General features: G+C 37.0%; 1 protein-coding gene across 10 annotated transcripts in view; it reads left to right on the top strand.

Moving 5' to 3' along the window:
* LOC127441691 (receptor-interacting serine/threonine-protein kinase 3-like) overlaps positions 1 to 21,315 on the top strand; it is a 49,965-nt gene extending 28,650 nt beyond the window's left edge. For 4 of the 10 annotated variants that reach the window (XM_051699356.1, XM_051699362.1, XM_051699361.1 and 1 more), the window contains exons 4-14: positions 4,953 to 5,002; positions 5,081 to 5,236; positions 6,442 to 6,524; positions 6,793 to 6,832; positions 6,968 to 7,017; positions 7,275 to 7,314; positions 9,679 to 9,708; positions 12,613 to 12,642; positions 12,789 to 13,064; positions 20,283 to 20,309; positions 20,644 to 21,315. In XM_051699356.1, coding sequence (XP_051555316.1) covers positions 4,953 to 5,002; positions 5,081 to 5,236; positions 6,442 to 6,524; positions 6,793 to 6,832; positions 6,968 to 7,017; positions 7,275 to 7,314; positions 9,679 to 9,708; positions 12,613 to 12,642; positions 12,789 to 13,064; positions 20,283 to 20,309; positions 20,644 to 20,915 — 1,054 coding nt within the window. In that variant the 3' untranslated portion in view covers positions 20,916 to 21,315. Of the gene's footprint in view, positions 1 to 4,952; positions 5,003 to 5,080; positions 5,237 to 6,441; positions 6,525 to 6,792; positions 6,833 to 6,967; positions 7,018 to 7,274; positions 7,315 to 9,678; positions 9,709 to 12,612; positions 12,643 to 12,788; positions 13,065 to 17,300; positions 17,471 to 20,282; positions 20,425 to 20,643 lie in introns of all 10 variants that reach the window. The other 6 variants (XR_007897407.1, XR_007897408.1, XM_051699357.1 and 3 more) reach the window with 6 other exon arrangements.
* The last annotated feature ends 1,496 nt before the right edge of the window (positions 21,316 to 22,811 follow it).

The following is a 22,811-nucleotide window of genomic DNA, read 5'->3' as shown; positions in this document are numbered from 1 at the left end:
TTGATTTGTTTCCAAACAAACACTTTTTCCACTCAATCGTTGATGCCATTGCACTCAGTGGTGGAGCTACTTGGGGCCCCAAGAAAGGAGGGGCCCCACGCAGGCAGAAATTATAGTAGTTCACAGCACCAACACTTGAAACCAATGATTGGCAATGCTTAGTAGACTAGAATTACATTTTGAAACCCCCCCAAGCGGCCCCTATCCCTTTAGCTACAATCAAATTCAAGTAAGAGCTGGATGCTGGCATCATGAAGTGGATGTCTGACATACCAATTTGGGAGTCAGAAGAGGAAAAAAGAAAGAGGAGAAGACAAAGCATGACCGTGCTGACTGGTACAGAATCTGTAATTTTTTTTTTTAAGGAATTATCCCTTCTCACGGAAGATTGCCAACGGCTGTGTGGAACTGACCCTCTACTATAAAGCTCCACTGCTGCTAGACTGTTGCTGACACATCAAGCATCCTAATGGCATCTGTCTGCAAACACTGGGAGAGAGAGAAGTGATCATAGTCAGTTACCTCAGGAATGATTTAAATCATGTTTGTCAGCAGTGCATATACATATCTTTATAGTTGCCAAAAAGGTTTCCAGTCTTGTAAGGCTTAATAAAAATAAATAAATAGATACGCGATGGAGTGGTTTGTAACAGAATCAAAGCAAACACTTATTTTCAACCAGAGATGAGCCTAATTGTTTGCTTGGATTGAATAATGATGCTGAGTAGATAAAATAGATCAAATATTATTGCAATGGACTTGTCTACAGGTCTACCATTAGGCTACTTTGGACATAGTTTTAAATAAAAAAAGGAACTTTTTTTTTTTTTAGACATTTTTAATCACGTTCCATCAAAATGTGTAGGCTATAATGTCATATATATTGTTATCGGTAAAACATCCAAGAATATTGCTATATAATACTGTGTGTGTATATTTGCTTGTATCCCCCACCATCACATGGTTATTTAATAAATATTTTTTTTTCTTTCTCCCCTTTTCAGTCCAATTTGGAATGCCCAATTCCCAATGCTCTAAGTTCTCGTGGTGGCGTAGTGACTCTCCTCAATCTGGGTGGCAGAGGACGAATCTCAGTTGCTTCCGCGTCCGAGACGTCAATCCACGCATCTTATCACATGGCTTGTTGAGTGCGTGTGGAGGCTTCATGCTATTCTCCGCGGCATCCACGCACAACTCGCCACGCACAACACCGAGAGCAAGAACCACACATTATAGTGACCATGAAGAGTTTATCTCATGTGACTCTACCCTCCCTAGCAACTGGGCCAATTTGGTTGCTTAGGAGACCTTCTCGAACCACTTTGTTGATTTTCAAAAAATTTAAATCTATATAGCGATTCTAACAATGTTCACATTTAGGGTAAAGGAGGAAGCGGGTGACAGCGAATCCAACTCAAATGGTATGTTTATTTTAAATTCCAAAATCACGCTTTTCAGCAGACACAGTTCAGTACAGTCTTTTCGGCTTGTGTCTCGTAACTCTCTGCCTCACTGGTGTCCAACTTGCTCTTAAATCCTGTCTCCACTCTCACTGCAATGACAAACACCTGTTAGAGACAATCATTGCCAGGTGATGATCCTTACCATTCTCATCTCCTGATATCGCTCTCCATTCACAAGCTGGCGCTCAACCACACCCCCACCACCACATACCCCCATTGCCCGACTCAGTCCAGGGAGTCATCTGGCCTGCCCAGTACCCCCCCCCCCCTTTTTTTGGTGGGGGGTTGAGAAGAAGAGTCTTCAACAGCCATCTTCGCCCCTGGTCTGTGGACCACCTCGAACTTAAAAGACTGAAGAGCCAGATACCAATGGGTGATCTGTGCTACTGGAGTGGGGCATGGTCCGTACAGAGGGTGACGGCTTGTCCCAGGAGGTAGTACCGAAGGGTTAGGACTGCCCACTTGATGGCCAGTCTCATCAATTGATGCAGTCTTATCAATTTGGGGGCGCACCTGCCTGTGACCCAAGTGGAACTCCAGATACCATACCTCCACCCATCCAATTGCACACTTCTTGGGGTTTGCTGTGAGTCCTGCCCATTGCAGCAACCTCAGAACCGCCCCCAGATGCTGCATATGCCTCTGCCAATCATTGCTGTATATAATGATGTCATCCAGATAGGCAGCGGTGTATGCAGATTGCGGTCTGAGGACTCTGTCCATAAGGCACTGAAACGTAGTCGGGGCTCCAAACAAACCGAACGGAAGGGTCACGAATTGGTGTAAGCCAAATTGTGTGGGTAAGGCAGTTTTCTCATGGGACATTGGTGTTAAGGCGATCTGACAATAACCCTTCGTTAAATCCAGTGTTGAATAAAAGCAAGCCATGCCCAACCGATCGAGCAGTTCATCAATACAAGGCATTGGATACACGTCAAATTTAGACATCGCATTGACTTTTCTATAATCCACACAGAACTGGACCGTGCCATCGCTCTTCGGGAACCAGCACCACTGGGCTGGCCCAGTCACTGTGGGATTCTTCTATTACCCCCATTTCGAGCATAGCCTTTAATTCTTCTCGAACCACTTTTTTTGTGCTCAGGTAATCAGTAGGGACGACTGCATACCACTACCCCTGGGTTTGTTTCGATATGGTGTTTTGAGGTTCGTACGACCGGGAAGGGGTGAGAACATGTTCGAGAATTCTCTTTGCAACCGGGCCACATCCGTGATTTGCGACGGTGAGAGGTGGTCTCCGCAAGTGACTGGGGTGCCGCCATTGGCTTTTAAGTTCACCTCCGGCCTGAGCTCTTCTCTCTCTTGTACCACCGTTGCCAAAGCCATGGGGACCACCTCCCTCCATGGTTTTAAGAGGATGAGGTGGTAAATCTGACGCACTCCACCCCTATCCGTGCGTTTAACCTCATAATCGACTTCCCCGACTCGCCGTGTGACCTCAAAGGGACCTTGCCATTTTGCGATTAATTTAGAGCTTGATGTGGGTAGTAATACAAGGACTTTATCTCCCTGTGTAAATTCCCATAGCCGAGCTCCCCTGTTATACAGCCTGGTCTGATGTTCTTGAGCCTGTAGCAAATTATCCTGTAATAGTTGTCTCAATGTGTAACTCTCTCTCTGCCTCATTGGTCCTTACCGTTCTCATCTTCTGATCTCCCTCTCTATTCACAAGTTCAACCACACCCCCACCACCACAGTGATATATGCCGTTACTGTGATATAAAATTACTCCATACCGTGATATAGAATTTTGGTCATATCACCCACTCCTACTCGCAAGGCATGTAGTGCCCCAATGGTGTTAAATCTCACTCCACCAGAGGCATGGCCGCCTCTTGTGCATGGGCTGATGGCATGTCCCTAAAGGAAATTTGCTTAGCTGCAGGTTGTGCTTCCCCTAACACCATTGACAGGTTCTACAACTTGGATTTTTCCTCCCTCTCTTCCTAGATGCTTACTGCGCAGGAGGGTTAACCCTCCTCTGTTCACTGCCAGTGCATTCATATTTTACTAATGGTCTTAGGGCTGTGCCATCTGCCACTATTGAAGGTTAATCTATAAAATATTGCACTACCCTTCTGGCGAGTGGCATAAAGCTCACTGAGGGTCATGTACCACTCGGCATTCTCTTCACTAAAGTGAACTGACGTAATTTGCAGTGTTGTACTACCCTGGATTCTTCAAAGCGTCAGTGTCTGTAGCAGTCTTTACATTCAGAGAGGAAAAGAGATGTCACGACCACATATCCACCTTAAACTGTCATTTTGTCATCCCCCTTTCTATTGACAATATGAACTACCCTATTGGCTTGTAGGCATTTGGATCAGTAGTATGGCGTGAGGTATAGATTATCGAAAGTGTCAGCAAACTGACGCAGCGCCGTAGTGACCGACTTGAAAGGGAACGGTACGGTTATGATTGTAACCCTGGATCCCTGAAAGGAGGAAATGAGATGCTGTGTCAGTTTGCTGACACTTTGGGGAATGTATACCATCAGGTCATGCTACTGATTTCTCACTTTAAAGAGCTGAGAGATCACTCTATCCCCTTCAGTCAAATTCTGGTCATTTCAGCGCTGTGCGCCACTGTATATCATTTATGTCATTGCATGTAAGGGGTGGAGTTAAGTGTTATCTGCCAATTGAAATGCCATGATTCTAAAGGGATTCAGAGATCATCTCTCCTGTGGATATTCCCTGCAGCATCAGAAAACTGACGCAGCGTCTCGTTCCATCTTTTCAGGGAACCAGGGGTACAGTTGTCATGTAAAATATTTTTGGCTCATATCAGTGTGGATTGCTTGTGAACCAGTCACACAATGATTCAAGCTTTGCAAAGGAACTGTTAATGAAGGATGGGGCAGTTTAAAAAAAAAATAAAAAAATGGACCTGACTGCAAAACCGTATGTAACCAGTTTCATTGACAAAGTTTCATATGTCATGGCTGTTTGATATTTAAAGTTTATGGTTCTGCTGTGATTGAGTAAACAGTTTGATACATTCAGATGCAATGTTTTGGATGTGCGTTATATGTAAACCCTGAAATTTTGTTTTACAATTTTGTGGAGCTGTTGGTTCATTGTCTTCCGATTGAGTTTCAAATATACAGTATATGGCTGTTTTTGAGGTGCTGCACAATGTTAGCTAATCATAACAGTGGGCTAGAGAGCTGAAAATCTAATGATGCAGACAGAGGGCCAGAGACAGGTTGAAAAACTATCATATTACAAAATTATGACTGTTTGGGTGAAAATAAAAGGGACCGCAGGGAAGATAAAACTATAATAAAAAAATACAATAAAAAAAGAGCATGCCATGACTCCTTTTAAACAAGATTTCTTTGTGTATTTATACTGCCTCAAAGTCTGTGTAAATGTAGATGTGGTATATACCCCCCCCCCCCCCCCACACACACACACACTGCATATGCATTTAAGTTGATTTTGATTTGTGTCTCGTTCTCTTCAGTTATGGTGTGTTGTTGTGGTCCATCATCACTGGAGAGGAGCCATATGCTGGTAAGCACATTTGAGCTACACGCACACTCGGGTCTACGCTACTGTTTTTATTCTAATCTCTCTCTCTGTGTCTTATAGATGCTCACTCGAGTATGGTGCGCTTTCGTATCCCTCTGGGTGACAGGCCTGATCTGACATTAATCGATCACAGCAAGGCAGAAGGGCTGGATGATATAGTTCAACTCATGACGGCATGCTGGACTCAAAAACCCAACCAGAGACCATCATTCAGAGGTCATTCTAGAGTGCATTAAAGGAATAGTTACGTCCCCGAGGGGTAGGATGCAACAAAAGTAAAGAGAATGACTCCCGCTCAGCCATCAGACCAAGTATTAGCAGACACTACAATAATTTCAATATTCAACAATAATTTATTATGAACAGATTTTTGAAAAGCAGCAGGGAAAAGGACTTCAGGATGACCCCTGGCTTAAAATAACAAACAAAACAATCTAATAAAGTAAAGAGAAATAAATAACCTGGAAAAATAAAAATACAGAAAATCTTGCCTTCCTACTAGTAAACTAAATCCAACTAAACAGTCAGGTCACCACTACAAACCTGACTGCTTTAAAGGCAGAACACTAGTCATGGTTTCAAGCATTAAATCACAAGCTGCTTATAAGGTACTGCTCTCAGAACTAACATAGCAGAGAAAAACACTCTGGGTTTGGTCTGGTGGATGGCGGAGAGTCGTGATAGCTTCCACCTGAGAGACAGTGCAGGGATTTTATAAAGCGCACCTTTAGGAACCACCAATCGCTGTTGCAAACTGGAGCTAATTTGAAACCTGAAAAAATAATAATATGGGACACAACAATGGAATCGACACGTGGATTTCCTTCGTTCTGGCACAAAACTAGAAATTTGTATTATAAGAATGATATTCTGATGCTCGCTGATGATATAAGAGACATGAGCAAATCAAATGACATTTAAATCTTCAACTAAGATCTCTTATCTTCTGGAAAACTTAGCTGAACAAGTTTATCTAGGACGCATACAAGATTTTCCAGAACTTATGAGGCGACACATACATAGAAAATCTGAAAATATGTGGAACAAAATCATGACCATTATTATGAGTTAAACATAATATCTGGTTGATGTGTTTTCATGTGCTTGTGACAAGTGCAGTTTCACACAGAGACTGATACAGAGAGGCTCATGTGATGCAAAATAGAGTTTCATATTAATGATATTAAATAGAAATATTTATATCCTTTCATCATGCACTAGTGTATGGTGCATTGCCGATTGAGTCTGTCAGACTGAATTTAAGTGTGTTGATCATCATTGGTGCTGTCTTTGAAAACCCCTGTTCTAAGATATTAATGCTGTTCAAATATTTTGAATAGTTGCACTTACTGTAAATCTCACAATTTGTTCTTTCTATGTACAGAATGTTCATCTCTTTGTCCTGTGTTTGCTGTTCTTAGATTGCGTTCATGTGACTGAAAAGGTCTTCGACATGCACAAACGTGGAGTGAATGTTGCGGTTCATGACGTTCTCAAACAACTGGTATTTACTTGATTTCTAATTCTTGCTAAATCTTAATATAAACATTGAGATCAAATGCCAATATGCAAGAAATAGTTGACGTACCGTACACAGAATATATATATATACATATATATATATATATATGTATATGTATATATTTGGATCCTATTTTTTATACTTTGAAAAAAATTATTCTTTTTAAATATTAGATACTATTAAAATAATATTAATAAATAATGGTATATAACAATTTAATTGAAGTGTACTTTTTTTATTTATCCTTTAGGATACAGTTGATAATCCAAACACACAAGGCAGAAAAAAAGGTAAATAGAGCACTTTTTTTCTTTTTTTATTGATGATGATGATGATAATTTATGAATTTGTGACATGATACTGTGTCATCTTGGGCTGTATGATTAAGAAATGTTTTCATGGTATTTTACATTCTTCATCTTCAGTAGTACATCCTCAGGTTTTGCCCTGTGTCACTGGTCCTCCACCTGAACAGGTATATAATGTTTAATATGTATAACCTCAAATCACAGGACTTCAGACGAAAATAATACTGCATAGTTATTAATTTATGTATTAAAATTTAATTGTTAATATCAAATATAATTAAATATTTTATAATTATATAATTCAATACAAATCCAATTCAGATATTAATTAAATATGTACTCTTTAAATATTAGATACTATTAAAATTATTAATAAATAATAGTACGTAACAATTTAATTGAAGTGTACTTTTTTATCCTTTAGGATACAGTTGATAATTCAAACACACAAGGCATAAAAAAAGGTAAATAGAGCACCTTTTGTTTTTTTTAATGATAATGATGATGATACAGTGTTATCTCGGGCTGTATGATTTAAACTCATCATTGGTTCTTAATGTTTTGAAAATTGTCAACCCTGTTACACAGTTGCATTAATCAGTGACATATTTGCAAGTTAAAAAAATCTAGTAAATTGTAAAATACTTTTTTGTTTAAAAAAAAAAAAAAATATATATATATATATATTATATTTTATATTTACACATATATATATATATATATTTTATATTTACATATTGATGGGGAAAGACAGAGTTATCATTATATTTTAAAATGGAGAGTTTATCTGTTGTTGAAGTTTTAATAATGCATATTTTTTTGAGGACACAAAAGGCACCGATTTTATAGAAAGACCCATTAGCCAAAATTTGAAAACACATACTGATTTATATATAACTTCATATCCAAACCACATAATCGCTACTCACCTAGAGTGCAACTTCATGGAGCAGAAGTAAATAAGCAGAATTGAGATAAAAGTTCATAAGAATGATGCTGTGTGGCTTATCAAGGTTCAATGTTAGAGATCCAGTTCCAGTTTTATCCATATCCACGAGTCTTAAAGCTGAAGTGTTCAGTTTCTGCGACACTGATCATGGTTTCTCATGGTTCCCCATCCAACCTTCAGGCTGTATGACATAATCACCATGATGATTCCCCACATGTATTCACGTCATCATGGTGATTGTCATAGCCAGTAGGTTGGACTCGCTTTAATTGTAAATATGTACATTTCTATAGCTCTGCTTGATTTTAAATTTTAAACTGGGTCACCCCTAAAATGGGCCATACCATTGACATTGACAAAAAACGCTCGTTCAAGTATGCACATTTATATAGCACATGGACAGAGTGAATGTGTGTAAAATGATTGTGTACAGTTCAGTTGGATGATAAAGTTTACCCTCTGTAACTTAATTCTGATGATTCGAATACATGAAGCAGGCTGTCTGCTGAAATAATGAAAAATAACCACAGATCTAACAACAAAGCTGAAATAAAAGCTTGCATTTTATCTGTCAGTCAGACACGCTTGGAAGTTGCGTTCGTTACTATAGCAACAATAGGCTGCAGGCACGTTTTCTCATCATCATTGGCCTGTAGAAAGAAAAAGAAACAAAACTGTAGCATTTTATTTAAAATGAAAATAAGATACATGCCCTCACGTTATACAGAATAACATTATTAAGAATAATGAATAAATAAAATCGACTCATTTTTCTGTTTTAAATATCCTGTTGGTAGTGTTGTAAGAAACAACCCTACTCACAAATGCACTGTTTGAACCAAGAAAAAGTTTAGTTAAGCCCTATAATGATAGTGAATTATAGAAACATGGAGTGATATTTGCAACAAATAAATAAATCCTTCCTTTTGTACTGACATTTCAATCACCAGTGAAGACAACAAGAGCCAGAGAAAGAGAACAAAGAGGGATGTGTTTTACTATTTAGTGAAGAAAAGTTAGATTAGGAGTAGAAAAAGTGCATGAAGATATTTACATTTAGGTAGTCTATCCATGGAAGTATTGTTTGATTAATATATTTAATATTAATAAAATTATATATTGGTAACTCGTTACAATAAGTATGTGTGTACATTAACATTACACAATTAATTATCAAGAAAAATGAACAATATTTTTACACCATTCTTATTCATGGTTTGTCAATTTCTATATACATTAATACAGTTTTAAAATAAAAAATTAATAATTTTCATTGTTATTGGAATGTAACACGTTACATGCATACATGTGCATACGTTAACATATGAAACCTTAACGTAAAGTGTATCATTAAATCATAAACACCAACATCAACACCCCATTATCATGTAATTCACACCCTGTGTGTGTGTGTGTGTGTGTGTGTGTGTGTGTGTGTGTGTGTGTGAATTATATATAATTACACATGCATACATAAGCCTTAAAATAACACATTGGCTGCTAAATGTGAATTTAGTAATGCAGAAGTTATAATAGGTCACAAATAGCAATAGAACACCAATGAATAACACTCCACATCAAAGGAGTTCATTTTCATTTGATTTTCAGGTCTTTTTTGAGCATGACAATACTTTCCTTAGCTTTCATGATCATCAGAAATGTGTTTCTTACATTAAATTGTGATTGTCATTGTTCTTGTTAATGCCAAAGCATTTACAACTTGCAGGTTGCTTTTATGTTTAACTGATATGTATATTCTCACACTATGCTGCCCATAAATACGTAACACAAGTGTACTGTTACTTCACTAATATTCTACAGATGATTTATATTATGACATTTAAATTGTTCAAGTATTGTCCTATCTTCATCATTTCAGGTGATTACCATCAGATGACCTCCACAGTGGGTACAGTGACTTTAAAATGCTAAAAGTTTCACAATAGATTGTGCAGATGCATTTTAGCAATACATATTTTGAATATTGAAATATTTTGAAGAATCAAAAACAATGTGTATTGGGTGTATATTCCTAAGGTACAGTCAGTAGAGTATAGGGCTGTCAGTTGAGCAGAGAAACTAAATTCAAATTTGTACATGAAATATTGTCAAAATTCGAATAATATTCAAAATTAAGTCAGCTGATTTTTAAATTGTTGTTTCATTAAATACATAATACGGCAAAGTGTTATATTATTGCAAAAAAAAAAACAAACAAAAAAAAACATTTCTGGCAGTTAAAAAAGAGCATTCCACTAATGTGCATAAAATAAATACATTTTAGTTGGTCCATATTTTCAAATGTTATGTCAAAAGTAAAATGAGGGGGGTAGACGCTTCAATAGACAGTACGCATGGCATTACATTGCACTGATGCCACAGTATATATAGTACCCCAGCCTCAAGCTTCATAATAACAGCGGAATGCCACATTGCTTTTTAATCATTACAGTTGTATGTAGGGCAGCAATACTCCCAAATAGCAGTGTTATTCAGCTGAACTAGGTCGTGAAGCGACTCAGACTATGAGCCCAGGCCAGGGGCTGTTCAATCAGATGGAACACAACAGAATACAGGTGCTGGTCATATAATTAGAATATCATCAAAAAGTTGATTTATTTCACTAATTCCATTCAAAAAGTGAAACTTGTATATTATATTCATTCATTACACACAGACTGATATATTTCAAATGTTTATTTCTTTTAATTTTGATGATTATAACTGACAACTAAGGAAAATCCCAAATTCAGTATCTCAGAAAATTAGAATATTACTTAAGACCAATACAAAGAAAGGATTTTTAGAAATCTTGGCCAACTGAAAAGTATGAACATGTACAGCATTCAATGCTTAGTTGGGGCTCCTTTTGCCTGAATTACTGCAGCAATGCGGCGTGGCATGGAGTCGATCAGTCTGTGGCACTGCTCAGGTGTTATGAGAGCCCAGGTTGCTCTGATAGTGGCCTTCATCTCTTCTGCATTGTTGGGTCTGGCATATCGCATCTTCCTCTTCACAATACCCCATAGATTTTCTATGGGGTTAAGGTCAGGCGAGTTTGCTGGCCAATTAAGAACAGGGATACCATGGTCCTTAAACCAGATACTGGTTGCTTTGGCACTGTGTGCAGGTGCCAAGTCCTGTTGGAAAATGAAATCTGCATCTCCATAAAGTTGGTCAGCAGCAGGAAGCATGAAGTGCTCTAAAACTTCCTGGTATACGGCTGCGTTGACCTTGGACCTCAGAAAACACCCCAAACCATCACTGACTGTGGAAACTTTACACTGGACCTCAAGCAACGTGGATTGTGTGCCTCTCCTCTCTTCCTCCAGACTCTGGGACCCTGATTTCCAAAGGAAATGCAAAATTTACTTTCATCAGAGAACATAACTTTGGACCACTCAGCAGCAGTCCAGTCCTTTTTGTCTTTAGCCCAGGCGAGACGCTTCAGACGCTGTCTGTTGTTCAAGAGTGGCTTGACACAAGGAATGCGACAGCTGAAACCCATGTCTTGCATACGTCTGTGCATAGTGGTTCTCCCCCACATTTTTGAATGGGTTTTGTTTCACAATCCTCTCCAGGGTGCGGTTATCCCTGTTGCTTGTACACTTTTTTTCTACCACATCTTTTCCTTCCCTTTGCCTCTCTATTAATGTGCTTGGACACAGAGCTCTGTGAACAGCCAGCCTCTTTTGCAATGACCTTTTGTGTCTTGCCCTGCTTGTGCAACGTGTCAATGGTCGTCTTTTGGACAACTGTCAAGTCAGCAGTCTTCCCCATGATTGTGTAGCGTACAGAACTAGACTGAGAGACCATTTAAAGGCATTTGCAGGTGTTGAGTTAATTAGCTGATTAGAGTGTGGCACCAGGTGTCTTCAATATTGAACCTTTTCACAATATTCTAATCTTCTGAGATACTGAATTTGGGATTTTCCTTAGTTGTCAGTTATAATTATCAAAATTAAAAGAAATATACTTTTAAAATATATCGGTCTGTGTGTAATGAATGAATATAATATACAAGTTTCACTTTTTGAACGGAATTAGTGAAATAAATCAACTTTTTGATGATATTCTAATTATGACCAGCACCTGTAGAACCGAATGCAAGGATCTCGAGACACACATTTCCAAGTTGAACATCTTTCCTAACAAAGCATTTAAACAACTCATTGCTTAATCCGAGAAATGCTTATAAGAGAGCAAGACGCAATGGCCAAGTACCTCCACCAACTGTAAGCGGCTGTTCACACTGAATGCTTTTGCAACTATCCATTTGTTTTTTCTATGTAAACGCACTAGACAATGGAGTGTCATGCAGGAGCGCTGTTTGGATGCTGTCTCTAATTAAAAATAATTAAAGCATCTCGAGACACCTGCTTTTTGTTAAACTGTATTTGTTGCACTGTGTCTAACCATTTTTAGTGCAAGAATGATATCGGTCTGAAGTCCTCAGTGCTTGGCACACATCCAAAATTCAAATGCACAGTTTTACATTTATGCATTTGGCAGATGCTTTTATCCAAAGCGACCTACTGGGACAGAACCCCCCGGAGCAAGCTGGAGTTAAGTGTCTTTCTCAAGGACACAATGGTGGTGGCTGTGGGGATCGAACCAGTTATGTGCTTTAGCCCACTATGCCACCACCACTCTTACTCAGTTTTAGCATTTGAATGTGCATTTTTTTTTTTTTCATAAATTCAACGAATATTCGAAATTCTAATTTTAATTTGACAGCCCTAGTAGAGTATAAGTATTAGATCTTGTATAATGCTATACATTTTATTTTAGTTTGTGTTGAATGTTTTTGCAGGTGGAAGCAGAGAAACTCAAAGCTCTAGTGGTAAGATTTTCAATTAAATTGAAGAAAATAGTGTATTTTAGATTAAAGGTTTGTCAGATTGGACCTGAGAGAGAGAGAGCGAGCGAGTGTTCGGTAGATCAGTCACTCAGATTTTGGCATGTCATCTGATGTCATTTTGTCATTAGCTGTAGGGAACAGAACTGTAAGTGAAATTCTCCTTGAGCACTTGGATGAACTGGAATCTCAGGAGATGAAAACTTTTACATGGCATTTGACTAAAGGTGTAGAAGACTTCAAAATCGCTAAAGGTCGACTGGAGAAGAAATCAAGATGTGAAGTTGTGGAGTGCATGATTGATTATTATCGTACAGATGGTGCCGCTCAACTCACTCTGATCATCTTGGAAAAAATGAAGATGAACTATCTGGCAAAACAATTGCAGGAGAAGCTTCAGGTGAAAGGTAAATCTCATTGCTCTACTGCTCTTTTCCTTGCATGTGCAATGAATAGGGATTAATGCTTTAAGCTTAACAAGACATGCAAAAGCACCATAAAAGCATCACAGAAGTGTTCCATACAACTTGTTCACTATATTCCAAGTCCAAGCCTTAAGATTGCTTTGGGTGAGAAACGGACCATAATAAGTGTATAGTTTAATTTCAAGTCAAGTCAATTGTATTTGTATAGTGCTTTTCACAACAGTGAAAACAAACAAACAAACATTGTTTTAAAGCAGCTGTACATGAAATTATGCTATAACAGAAAATGAATGTCAATATTAGTTATGTTTAGAACTATTAGTGGTTCAAATTGGTAAACTAAGTGTTGTGGGTCAATGATTAAACAATGATTTTATATGAACTAGAAGTTTTAGTGTTAATTTCCTTGAAGTCACCCCAAATAATCTGAGGAAATACACACACACGCATTGTCCTTTGATTTTGGCAGATGAAGTTTAAGAGAGGGTTGTCCCTTCTTTGACCAAATTGATATAGTTATCAATCAGTGAGGAGCATCGCAGTCTGGCTGGAAGCTTAAGGCAGCCCATGCTTCAGATAGTGGCTCATGAGAATCCCATGTCTTTGAGTTTGCATCAGTTCATCTCTTAGTATGATAGGATAAAATTAGCATAGATGCCATTCAATTTAACGCAGGGTTAAAGAGTAAGAGAAGTGTTTTTGATTCTTGCAGACCTAACTAAGGCAGCATAGCTATGAATTGAGGGATAAATTAGGTGTATACCTGGCTGAATAGATATGTCTTTAGTCTAGACTTAAACTGAGTTAGTGTGTCTGAGTTCCGAACACTGCTAGGAAGACTGTTCCATAGTTTACAAGAAATATGAAAATGATCACCTTTTGTGGATTTTGATATTCTCTGTATTGTTAACAGGCCGGAGTTTTGCGATCGTAATAAGCACGATGGATTATAGCGTGACAGAAGGTACTTTGGAGCTAGACCATTCAAAGCTTTCTAAGTAATTAACAGGAATTTAAAATTTAATACAAAACTTAACAGGAAGCCAATGCAACGCTGATAAAATGGGCTGATATGATTGTATTTCTTGGTTCTAGTTAGCACTCTCGCTGCTTCATTTTGAACCAACTTTATTTATTGAACCAACCAAGTTTAGTTTATTAGACCTGCAGGACATTTACAAATAATAATAATTTACAATAATCTAGTCTTGATGTCATGAACACATTAATTAGTTTTTCGGCATCAGAAAGAGGTAGCATGTGTCGTAACTTGGCAGTATTTCTTAGGTGGAAGAACGCAGTTCTACAAATATTGGAAATTTGTTTTTCAAAGTTTAGATTGCTATCAAATATAACACCTAAATGTTTTGCTGTAGAAGTTGACATTACAGTACATCCATCAAAAGTCAGATTATATTTTAGCGTTTTTATTTTTTTAGGTTTTTGTTCCAGTAATTGGTACTTCTGTTTTACCAGAATTGAGTATAAGGAAATTTCTAGCCATCCACTCATTGATATCATTTATACACTTATTTTGGAAAAATGTTACATTTCGTCGGGTTTCGAAGAAATATAAAGTTGTGTATCATCGGCTTCGTCACAGTGCAAATGAATTCAATGGTTCCTGGTAATGTGGCACTCCATACTTTAATTTGGAGTTAAACAGTTCCTCATTTACACAGACAAAGTCAAAGCAGTCAGAGAGAGAGGACCTAAACCAAGCTAATGCCTGTCCACAAATGCCAACATAATTCTCAAGCCTATCCAAGAGAATGTCATGATCTTTGGTGTCAAATGCAGCACTTAGACCTAAAAGCACTAGAAGAGAACTGCAGCCATGATCAGATGATAAGAACAAGTCATTTGTAACTCTGATAAGTGCAGTCTCTGTACTATGATGATGCCTAAATCCTGACTGAAATTCTTCACAAATACCATTTCTCTGTAAAAATTACAATAGTTGAGAGAACACTAATTTTTTTAGTATTTTTGACATAAATGGTAGATTTGAAATTGGTCTGTAATTAGCCAATTCTCTAGGATCAAACTGTGGTTTCTTGATAAGCGGTTTGTTAACTGCCAGTTTAAAGTTTCTTGGGACATGCCCTAAGGATAATGAGGAGTTAATAACATTAAGAAGAGGTTCTGAGATTACAGGAAACACCTCTTGCAGGAGTTTAGTCGGGATTGGATCTAACAAACATGTTGTTGATTTTGATGTTTTGATCATTTTTGTTAGCTCTTCCTGACCTATAACAATGGATGAATTAAATTGCTTGGATGGAATATTTTTATTCTTCTGGGGTGCTGTGGCAGACGGATGTGTAATTCCAATTTTGTTTCTGATGATTTTAATTTTATCAGTAAAGAAATTCATAGTCATTACTACGATGCTGTGATGGAATATCTGGTTCAATAGAAGTTTTATTCCTAACCAATTCAGCCACAGTACTGAATAAACACCAAGGATTGTTATGGTTATTTTTTATGAGTTTGCTCAAATATGCAGACATGACAGTTTTTAGAGCCTGTCTGTAGTTAGACACTATCCTTCCATGCACCGCAAAATACCTCCTAATTTTGTATTCTTCCACGTACGCTCTATTTTCTGAGCTGCTGTCTTGAGAGCATGAGTGTGATCATTCTACTATGGTGCTTGATTTTTTTTTTCTCTTTAATTTTCTTTAATCGAAGGGGGGAGACACTATCTAGAGTGCTAGAGAACTGTATCCATATTTTCTGTTGCAACAAGTTATTCTAAACTTTTTGGCATACTGAGTATTTGAGACAAGTCTGGCAGATTATTAGTGAAGCTATCTTTAGTAGTTGAAAGAATAGTTCTACCTGAACGATAACATTGCATAGATTTTCTTTGCTTAGTGCAGCATACAAGAGACGAGGTAATGATCGGAGATCATCGCTCTGCGTCAGCATTTCTATATTATCAACATCAATTTCATATGACAAAATTAGATCTAGCATATGATTTTGGCGATGGGTTGGACCTGTCACATTTTGTCTAACTCCAACAGAGTTGAGAATATCGATAAATGCTTATCCCAGTGTATCATTTTTGTTATCTATGTGAATGTTGAAGTCACCAAAGATTAAAGCTCTATCCACAGCAACCACTAGATCTGACAGAAAATCTGCAAATTCTCGAAGGGATTCAGAATATGGCCCTGGTGGTCTATATACTATATACTAAGACGACAAATTTGTATTTATTTATATCTGACAATGTCACATTAAGTATTATCAGTTCAAAAGAGTTACATTTGAGTAACACTGAAAATATCACTGTAATTTGTAGCAGCAACACCTCTACCTTTTGTACAAGGCTTATGTTTATAACAATAACCTGAGGGAGTAGACTCATTTAAACTAATATATTCATCTCTTTTAATGCAGGTTTCAGTCAAACAGAGCGAATCCAAACTATGATCTGTAATTTAATTTACAATTAGTGATTTGGATGAAAACGATCTAATGTTTAGTAGTCCTACCTTTACATGATGTTTATTTTTTTTATTATTATTATTTTTAAGTTTGACGTCAATAAAAAAAAAAATTCTAAATGACTTAATGAGGGTTTTGTGTTTGGTAGTTCGGGAACAGACACAGTCTCTATATGATACATATACAGCTGATTCATTCTCTTAAGTAGTGTAGTTTATGTGCTCTGTGATGTCTCAAGGTAGCTAGCAGACATTCAGATTAGCCAGTTTGTCTGCTTCCTGACCTGGGCCCCAGTTAGTCAAATACTATCATTATTAATACTATGAGCCAAATTACTAGAGAGGAGAGTGGCACCTTCCTTGGAGGGATGGAGTCTGTCTCTCTTTAGCAGGTCAGGTCTTCCCCAAAAACTTCCAATTTTGTATGAATCCTATGCTATTCTCTGGACACCATTCAGACATCCAGCCATTCAGTGACACTAATCTACTATAAACCTCATCACCATGACAAGCAGGGAGGGGGCCAGAGCATATTACAGTGTATATGTATACAGTGTCTGACATCGTTTTTGCAAGTTCACACACCTCTTTAACATTATCTTTAGCCGGACTTCGTTTCTGCTGACATGAATAATCTCAGAAAATCTAAGTTTAGCATTAGCAAGCACTTGTAAATTTGATATGATGTCAGATGCTCTGGCACCAGAAATGCATTTAACAATAGTGTCTGGAGTCTCTATTTCCATGTTCCTTACAATAGAGTCACCAATAACAAGGGTGCTTTCAACATGATTCTCAGTGGGTTCATCGCTGAGTGGTGAAGATCAATAGGAAATCCTAACAGGAGTGGTGTCAGTTTGCCCCATGAGTATGCTGCAGAGATGTCACCCAAACGCCCTGCTGCGGGGGCTCTACAGCCGGAACCAAAGTGTGAGTTGCTCGCTGTACTATCCGCATCCGAAATACCGGCTTCCCTTTCTCACTAACCTACGCTAGTGTTCTGATGCGTGTCTCTAATTCGTTAACCTTCTCTGTCAGCCTGACTAATTCCTTACATTTATCACGTGAATCCCTCACTGCTGACCGAAGAAGCTATAATAAACATGTTGAATTAAATGCAAGAAACGATAATATGAGCAGATGCCATGACTTACTGCAGTTTGTTGTTGTGGTGGGGTTTTTTGATCAGCAGTGATTTGAGAGTGATTCAGTGATCCGTATAAAAAATGCATGCGGTAAAGCATGCAGTTTAATTGCGATAAAAGTGGAAAGGCGGGTGTGCGTGGTAAAATGCACATAGTTGCATTGTGTTAAAGTATAAAAGTGGAAAAAACAATGCTCGTGAAAAAATGGGAGAGATTAAAGATTAAACACTGAAAATAGAAAGATAAGCAGGCTAGCAGTCTACAAACATGAGCTAGCAGCAACAAGAACAGTATACAGGAAACTGTGTCACCATAGTGTCAACAACCAAACGAGACTCCATCCAACTAATGTGGGGGGTTTGCTGCATCAGGTGCATTCACAGAGTGATTGTATGGTTTGATGTGCTTTAGAGTTGTTTCTCTTCTGCGCATAATTTACGTTACTGCTATTCTCTATATTTCATAATGTATGCATGTTATAAATTCAAATTTCCATGTATTTCGCAAAACTGATTGTCTTTACCACAAGCGAGTTAAACGAGTGCGCACATCCACATCAAACTGATTGCAAAGGAGAAATGTGCAATCATTTTGATTAAACTGTGCTTTGCGGTTAGTTATCGTGCTGCATATCTTGATTTAAGTTTCAATGTAATCAATTGTGCAGCGCTCATGAATATCACACATTTGTCTCAGGTCAAAGTGTGCCAGTTTTTTTTTTTTTTTTTTTTTTTTTTTGTGTTTTACATGGTTTCTCTCCTCATCATGCAAACACATGTAATACAATCAGTAACGGGATGCGACTTTTCAGCGCAAGAGTGAATCTGCACTGCGTTTACAAATTATTGTGCTGTATTGAACTATATAAAGATGAATATAATGTATAATAATGCTAAGGATCCTGATATTTGATAGTCCTGATAATGCCAAATGTAATGTCTGATTTCACCAGTAAATTTATATTATGGCTAACATTATTTTACTGGATAAGCATGCACTACCATTAAACATTTATTTTAGAAAAGAATATAAATTTAATCAGTGAAAATACTATTTTAAAACCTAAAATATTAATTTAAAATACTTCAATATATGTAATCATCATATGTATCTAACATAATTATATATTTTTCAGTTATAAAAATGTCTATTCTGGTGTCACCATTGCCCTCTTCTGGCTGTTTTTTTTTTTTTTTAAATCCAACTAATCGATTAATTGAAGAATAACCGATTACCAAAATAATCATCAGTTGCAGCCCTAATCTCAACGATTGGTTGCTGCTAGCTCACTCAGGATTTGGTTTCACAGCATCGAGATATAATTTGCAACCATTAAAAAAAAAAAAAAGATATGGGATTGAGACCCAAACCTAGGCAAGGGCGATATGTTGCAGACTCTGTTTTTAGGTTTGGGACTGAACTCGTTGATGCAGGCGGGACTGTCTTTATCAGTGTTCAGTCGTTATGCCAGTGTTTATATAGGGAATAGTGAACGAATGAGCGAATTCATATTTAGGTTCTATTCATGGTTAAACTATTTTATGAAGTGTTTAATGAATAACACACTCATGGAGAAATAAAAAACCTTTGTATATAATATATTGTCTTGTTTATTGTTTTATGTTACTAGCTATCACTTACACTGAATACAATATTAAAATGATTTGCCTCATTCAGAGATAGGCTGCATATTTTCACTCTTTATTGAACTGAAGCAGTTGTAGGCATTGTTCCGTTTGTGCTGGTATCTTTTGCACGAGAGGTGACAAGATTGCAAAAAAAGTGACATAAAACCGACCAAAGATGCCAGACACACACGACCCCACAGTTGCATTTCGTAATGCAATCATTACTGGTACCAAATGTATCATTACTGATACACATTTATTGACAAACATCTGCAAGTTTATTTGTTTTATAAAAAAAAAAAAAAAAAAAGTGTGTAGCTGTTTCGGGGCAGGGGATTTGCAGTGGCTGACCTTGGTGCCCCCTCAAAAATATAGGTGCATGACGCCCCTGTGTGTTAGGGCTGATTCAGTTCACAAAATCAGTCTAAATAATTCACAAATCTGACTGATCCAGATTCAAGAAGACTTCAGAAGACTTGGAATATAATGCATGAGTCATATGGACTTCTTTCATGATACTTTTATAGTGATTTCCCATCTTTTTTTTTTTTTGTCATTTCAAAGCATCCTCAAAGTTTCTCCTTTGTTCTGCATTGGAAAGAAAGTCATGAGTTTGGAATGGCATGGGGCTGAGTACATGATGACATAATTAAAATGTTTAATGATTCTTTTAAGGGAAATTGTGAAGTGGCATTTAAACCTCTACAAATAGCATACTTTATCTGTTTCCCTCTTGCCATTCTGCATTACATATTATTATATTATTAATTAAACTAACAATATTCTTTTACTGGTTAGATAATGTATATAGACACAACATGCCCAAAATAACATCGAGTTGCCTCAGATGTGTAGTACAAAGCCTTAAATATATGACAATGGATCAAGCATCTGCTTTTACAGTTTTATTTTTATATTGTGAAAACCCATACCTTTGTGGGATGAATGGTGCTTTGTTTGTTTTTGCAGATAGATGCAGCCATCCGAGCTCAAGTGGTAAGATTACTTGAGTTTTATGTGGAGCTGGTATATGGCAGTAGTAACATCAAGATCGTGGATTTAATTCCCAGTAAACACAAACTGATAAAATATAACTTTAATGCACTGTACTGTAAGTTGATTTGGATAAAAGCATCTGACATTTGCTACATTTAGCTTCAATGGCAGCATTTTCAGTCTCTCAATATATATTTCAATCTTTAAACATCTCATGAATATAGGGATATAGTTTGCATTTGCGTACCTGAAATATGTGGTGCTTTTTGTGTTGTCGCTATACACTGAAGGGTACACTTTAATCACCCCTCATTTTCTTTTCTTTTTTACTCAGGAGGAGGTAAAACACAAAGTGATCTACTGTTAGATTACCTGGAACAGCTGAGAGCAGCAGAAGTAAAAGGATTTAAATGGTTTCTCAGTCAGAAGGGGAATGACTTTCCACCAGTCCCAAGAGGTAAACTGGAGAATAAATCATTAGAGGAGCTGGTGAGCATCATGATTGAACAGTACGGCTCTTTTGAAGCAGGATCAGTCATGATATGGATTCTGAAGAAAATGAATATGAATGAACTTGCAATGAATCTAGAGAAGCAACTTGTGTAAAAAAAAAAATAATAAAAAAAAAAAAGGTGGCCATTACAAAGCTCTGACCTGAATGAACATTCAGTGAACTGAACTGAAAAAGCGAGTCTGAGCAGTTCTGTCAGGAGGAATGGGTAAATTCTCCAGTAAAGTATTATGAGAAAGTTTGTGGAATGTTAAGCATTTAAAAGGCAGTGCCACTGAAAACTACCCAAGTGTATGAAAACTTGAGCCACAGAAAATCTGATATAATTAATAAAAGCTGACTGCTTATGGAAATAAATTAGATGCACTAGTTGACCTAACACTGGAAATGTATTGTAACATAAAATGTGTGGCACTGTGAAAAATTGTCTTATGTGAATGTCTTTTACCCTCAACTGATTTTATCAAATTAAACAACATTTAAACATACACATAATTCATCGTACTTGTATTTACTTGAACATGCCTTGAGCTTGATACTTTTGTGATGTTTACTTACAGAAATGCAAAATAATGTATTGCTGTATAAATATAATGGTGTTGCATAAAAAATAAAAAAAATAAAATAAAAAGTAAATGATACACACTGTGGAAACACGTTTGTCTGTAGGGTGCCGAATGTAAAAATCACCATATTGTATGCAAATAATGTAAGTGAAGGGATGAAATGTGTTACTAGTGTGAACACGTTCCACGTGTTATGCCTTCTGTCTGCACCATACAGTGGCACAATTCAATCAAATTTATTACTAAGACTTATGCAAGACTGGTTTTATGATTCACACAGGAATTCATTCTGCTCGTGAATCATGAATGAGGCCCATTGTCAGCAATCATGAAGATACGGCGGTGGAGGAATTGTATTTTTATTTTTATTTTTTTGAACAGTTAGTTATTAAGCAAACATCCACTAGTATCAGCCAAGTTATTCATTGAAGTACATATCAGGATTTTTATTTTTATTTTATTTTTTTTCACTGTAGTTTAGAAGTTTAATGAATATAAATATTCCTCTTAAAGGAATAGTTCACCCCAAAATTCAAATGATGTCACAATGTATTCATTGTAATGTCGCTCCAAACCTGTATGACTGAAAGTTTACAGGATTTTTTTTTTTTTTTTTGCCATACAATAAGAGTGAAAAGTGACTGTCAAGGTTGAAATAAGCCATGCATTGCATACAAGAGACATTAAAGGTCATGCTAACTACTGTACAACACTCGTCAAAACAACATAGTAAACAAACAGATATGTAGAAAGTAGTTCTTCACATCATATTTATAATAAAGAATCAATAACATGAAAATGCATGACTTGTTTTTCCATCAACATGGCAGCCAGTATGAATAATGAAGAAAAACTACTGTCATACCTAAAGCAGCAAAGTCCAACACTTGAACCTGCATCATATTTATCATCATGTGCTGTGCCCATCAACAATGCCAGAGTCAACTTGAGATGTTTTTCAAAAGTCAGGATAAAATTCAGTGGGGAATGCTAGTCTAACATGTTCAAGGAATAAATCTGATGAATAAATACCTATTTTTCACTAAGTCATCTCTGTGCACGCTTGTTTTGAGTCGATCCATGGTGCGTACAGACGCCACAACTTCAAAGGCGCATGCTCATACAGCTTGAATGGAACAGTTTTTAATGCTACTAAAATGTCATAAAAACTGTTTGTTTCATGAATCAAACTACTTGTTTATTATAAAACAAAAATGTAGAATATTTTCAGAAATTAAGACACCTAAGACAAGTGTCTCTCTGCTACATAGTTTCTGGCCTCACACTCTATAGAACTACAATGCCAGTCATGCACTACGTCTCCTCTGCGAAGTTTGCAAACTTTTACTCCTGATTTCTCACAATACAGGGACAGAAGATGTGTACAAAAGTAACAGATATTATGGTCTAAAATAAAAAAATATT

Source organism: Myxocyprinus asiaticus, chromosome 1, assembly GCF_019703515.2.
Source record: "Myxocyprinus asiaticus isolate MX2 ecotype Aquarium Trade chromosome 1, UBuf_Myxa_2, whole genome shotgun sequence".
NCBI classification, from domain to species: domain Eukaryota; kingdom Metazoa; phylum Chordata; class Actinopteri; order Cypriniformes; family Catostomidae; genus Myxocyprinus; species Myxocyprinus asiaticus.
This window is presented reverse-complemented; position numbering and strand designations above follow the sequence as displayed.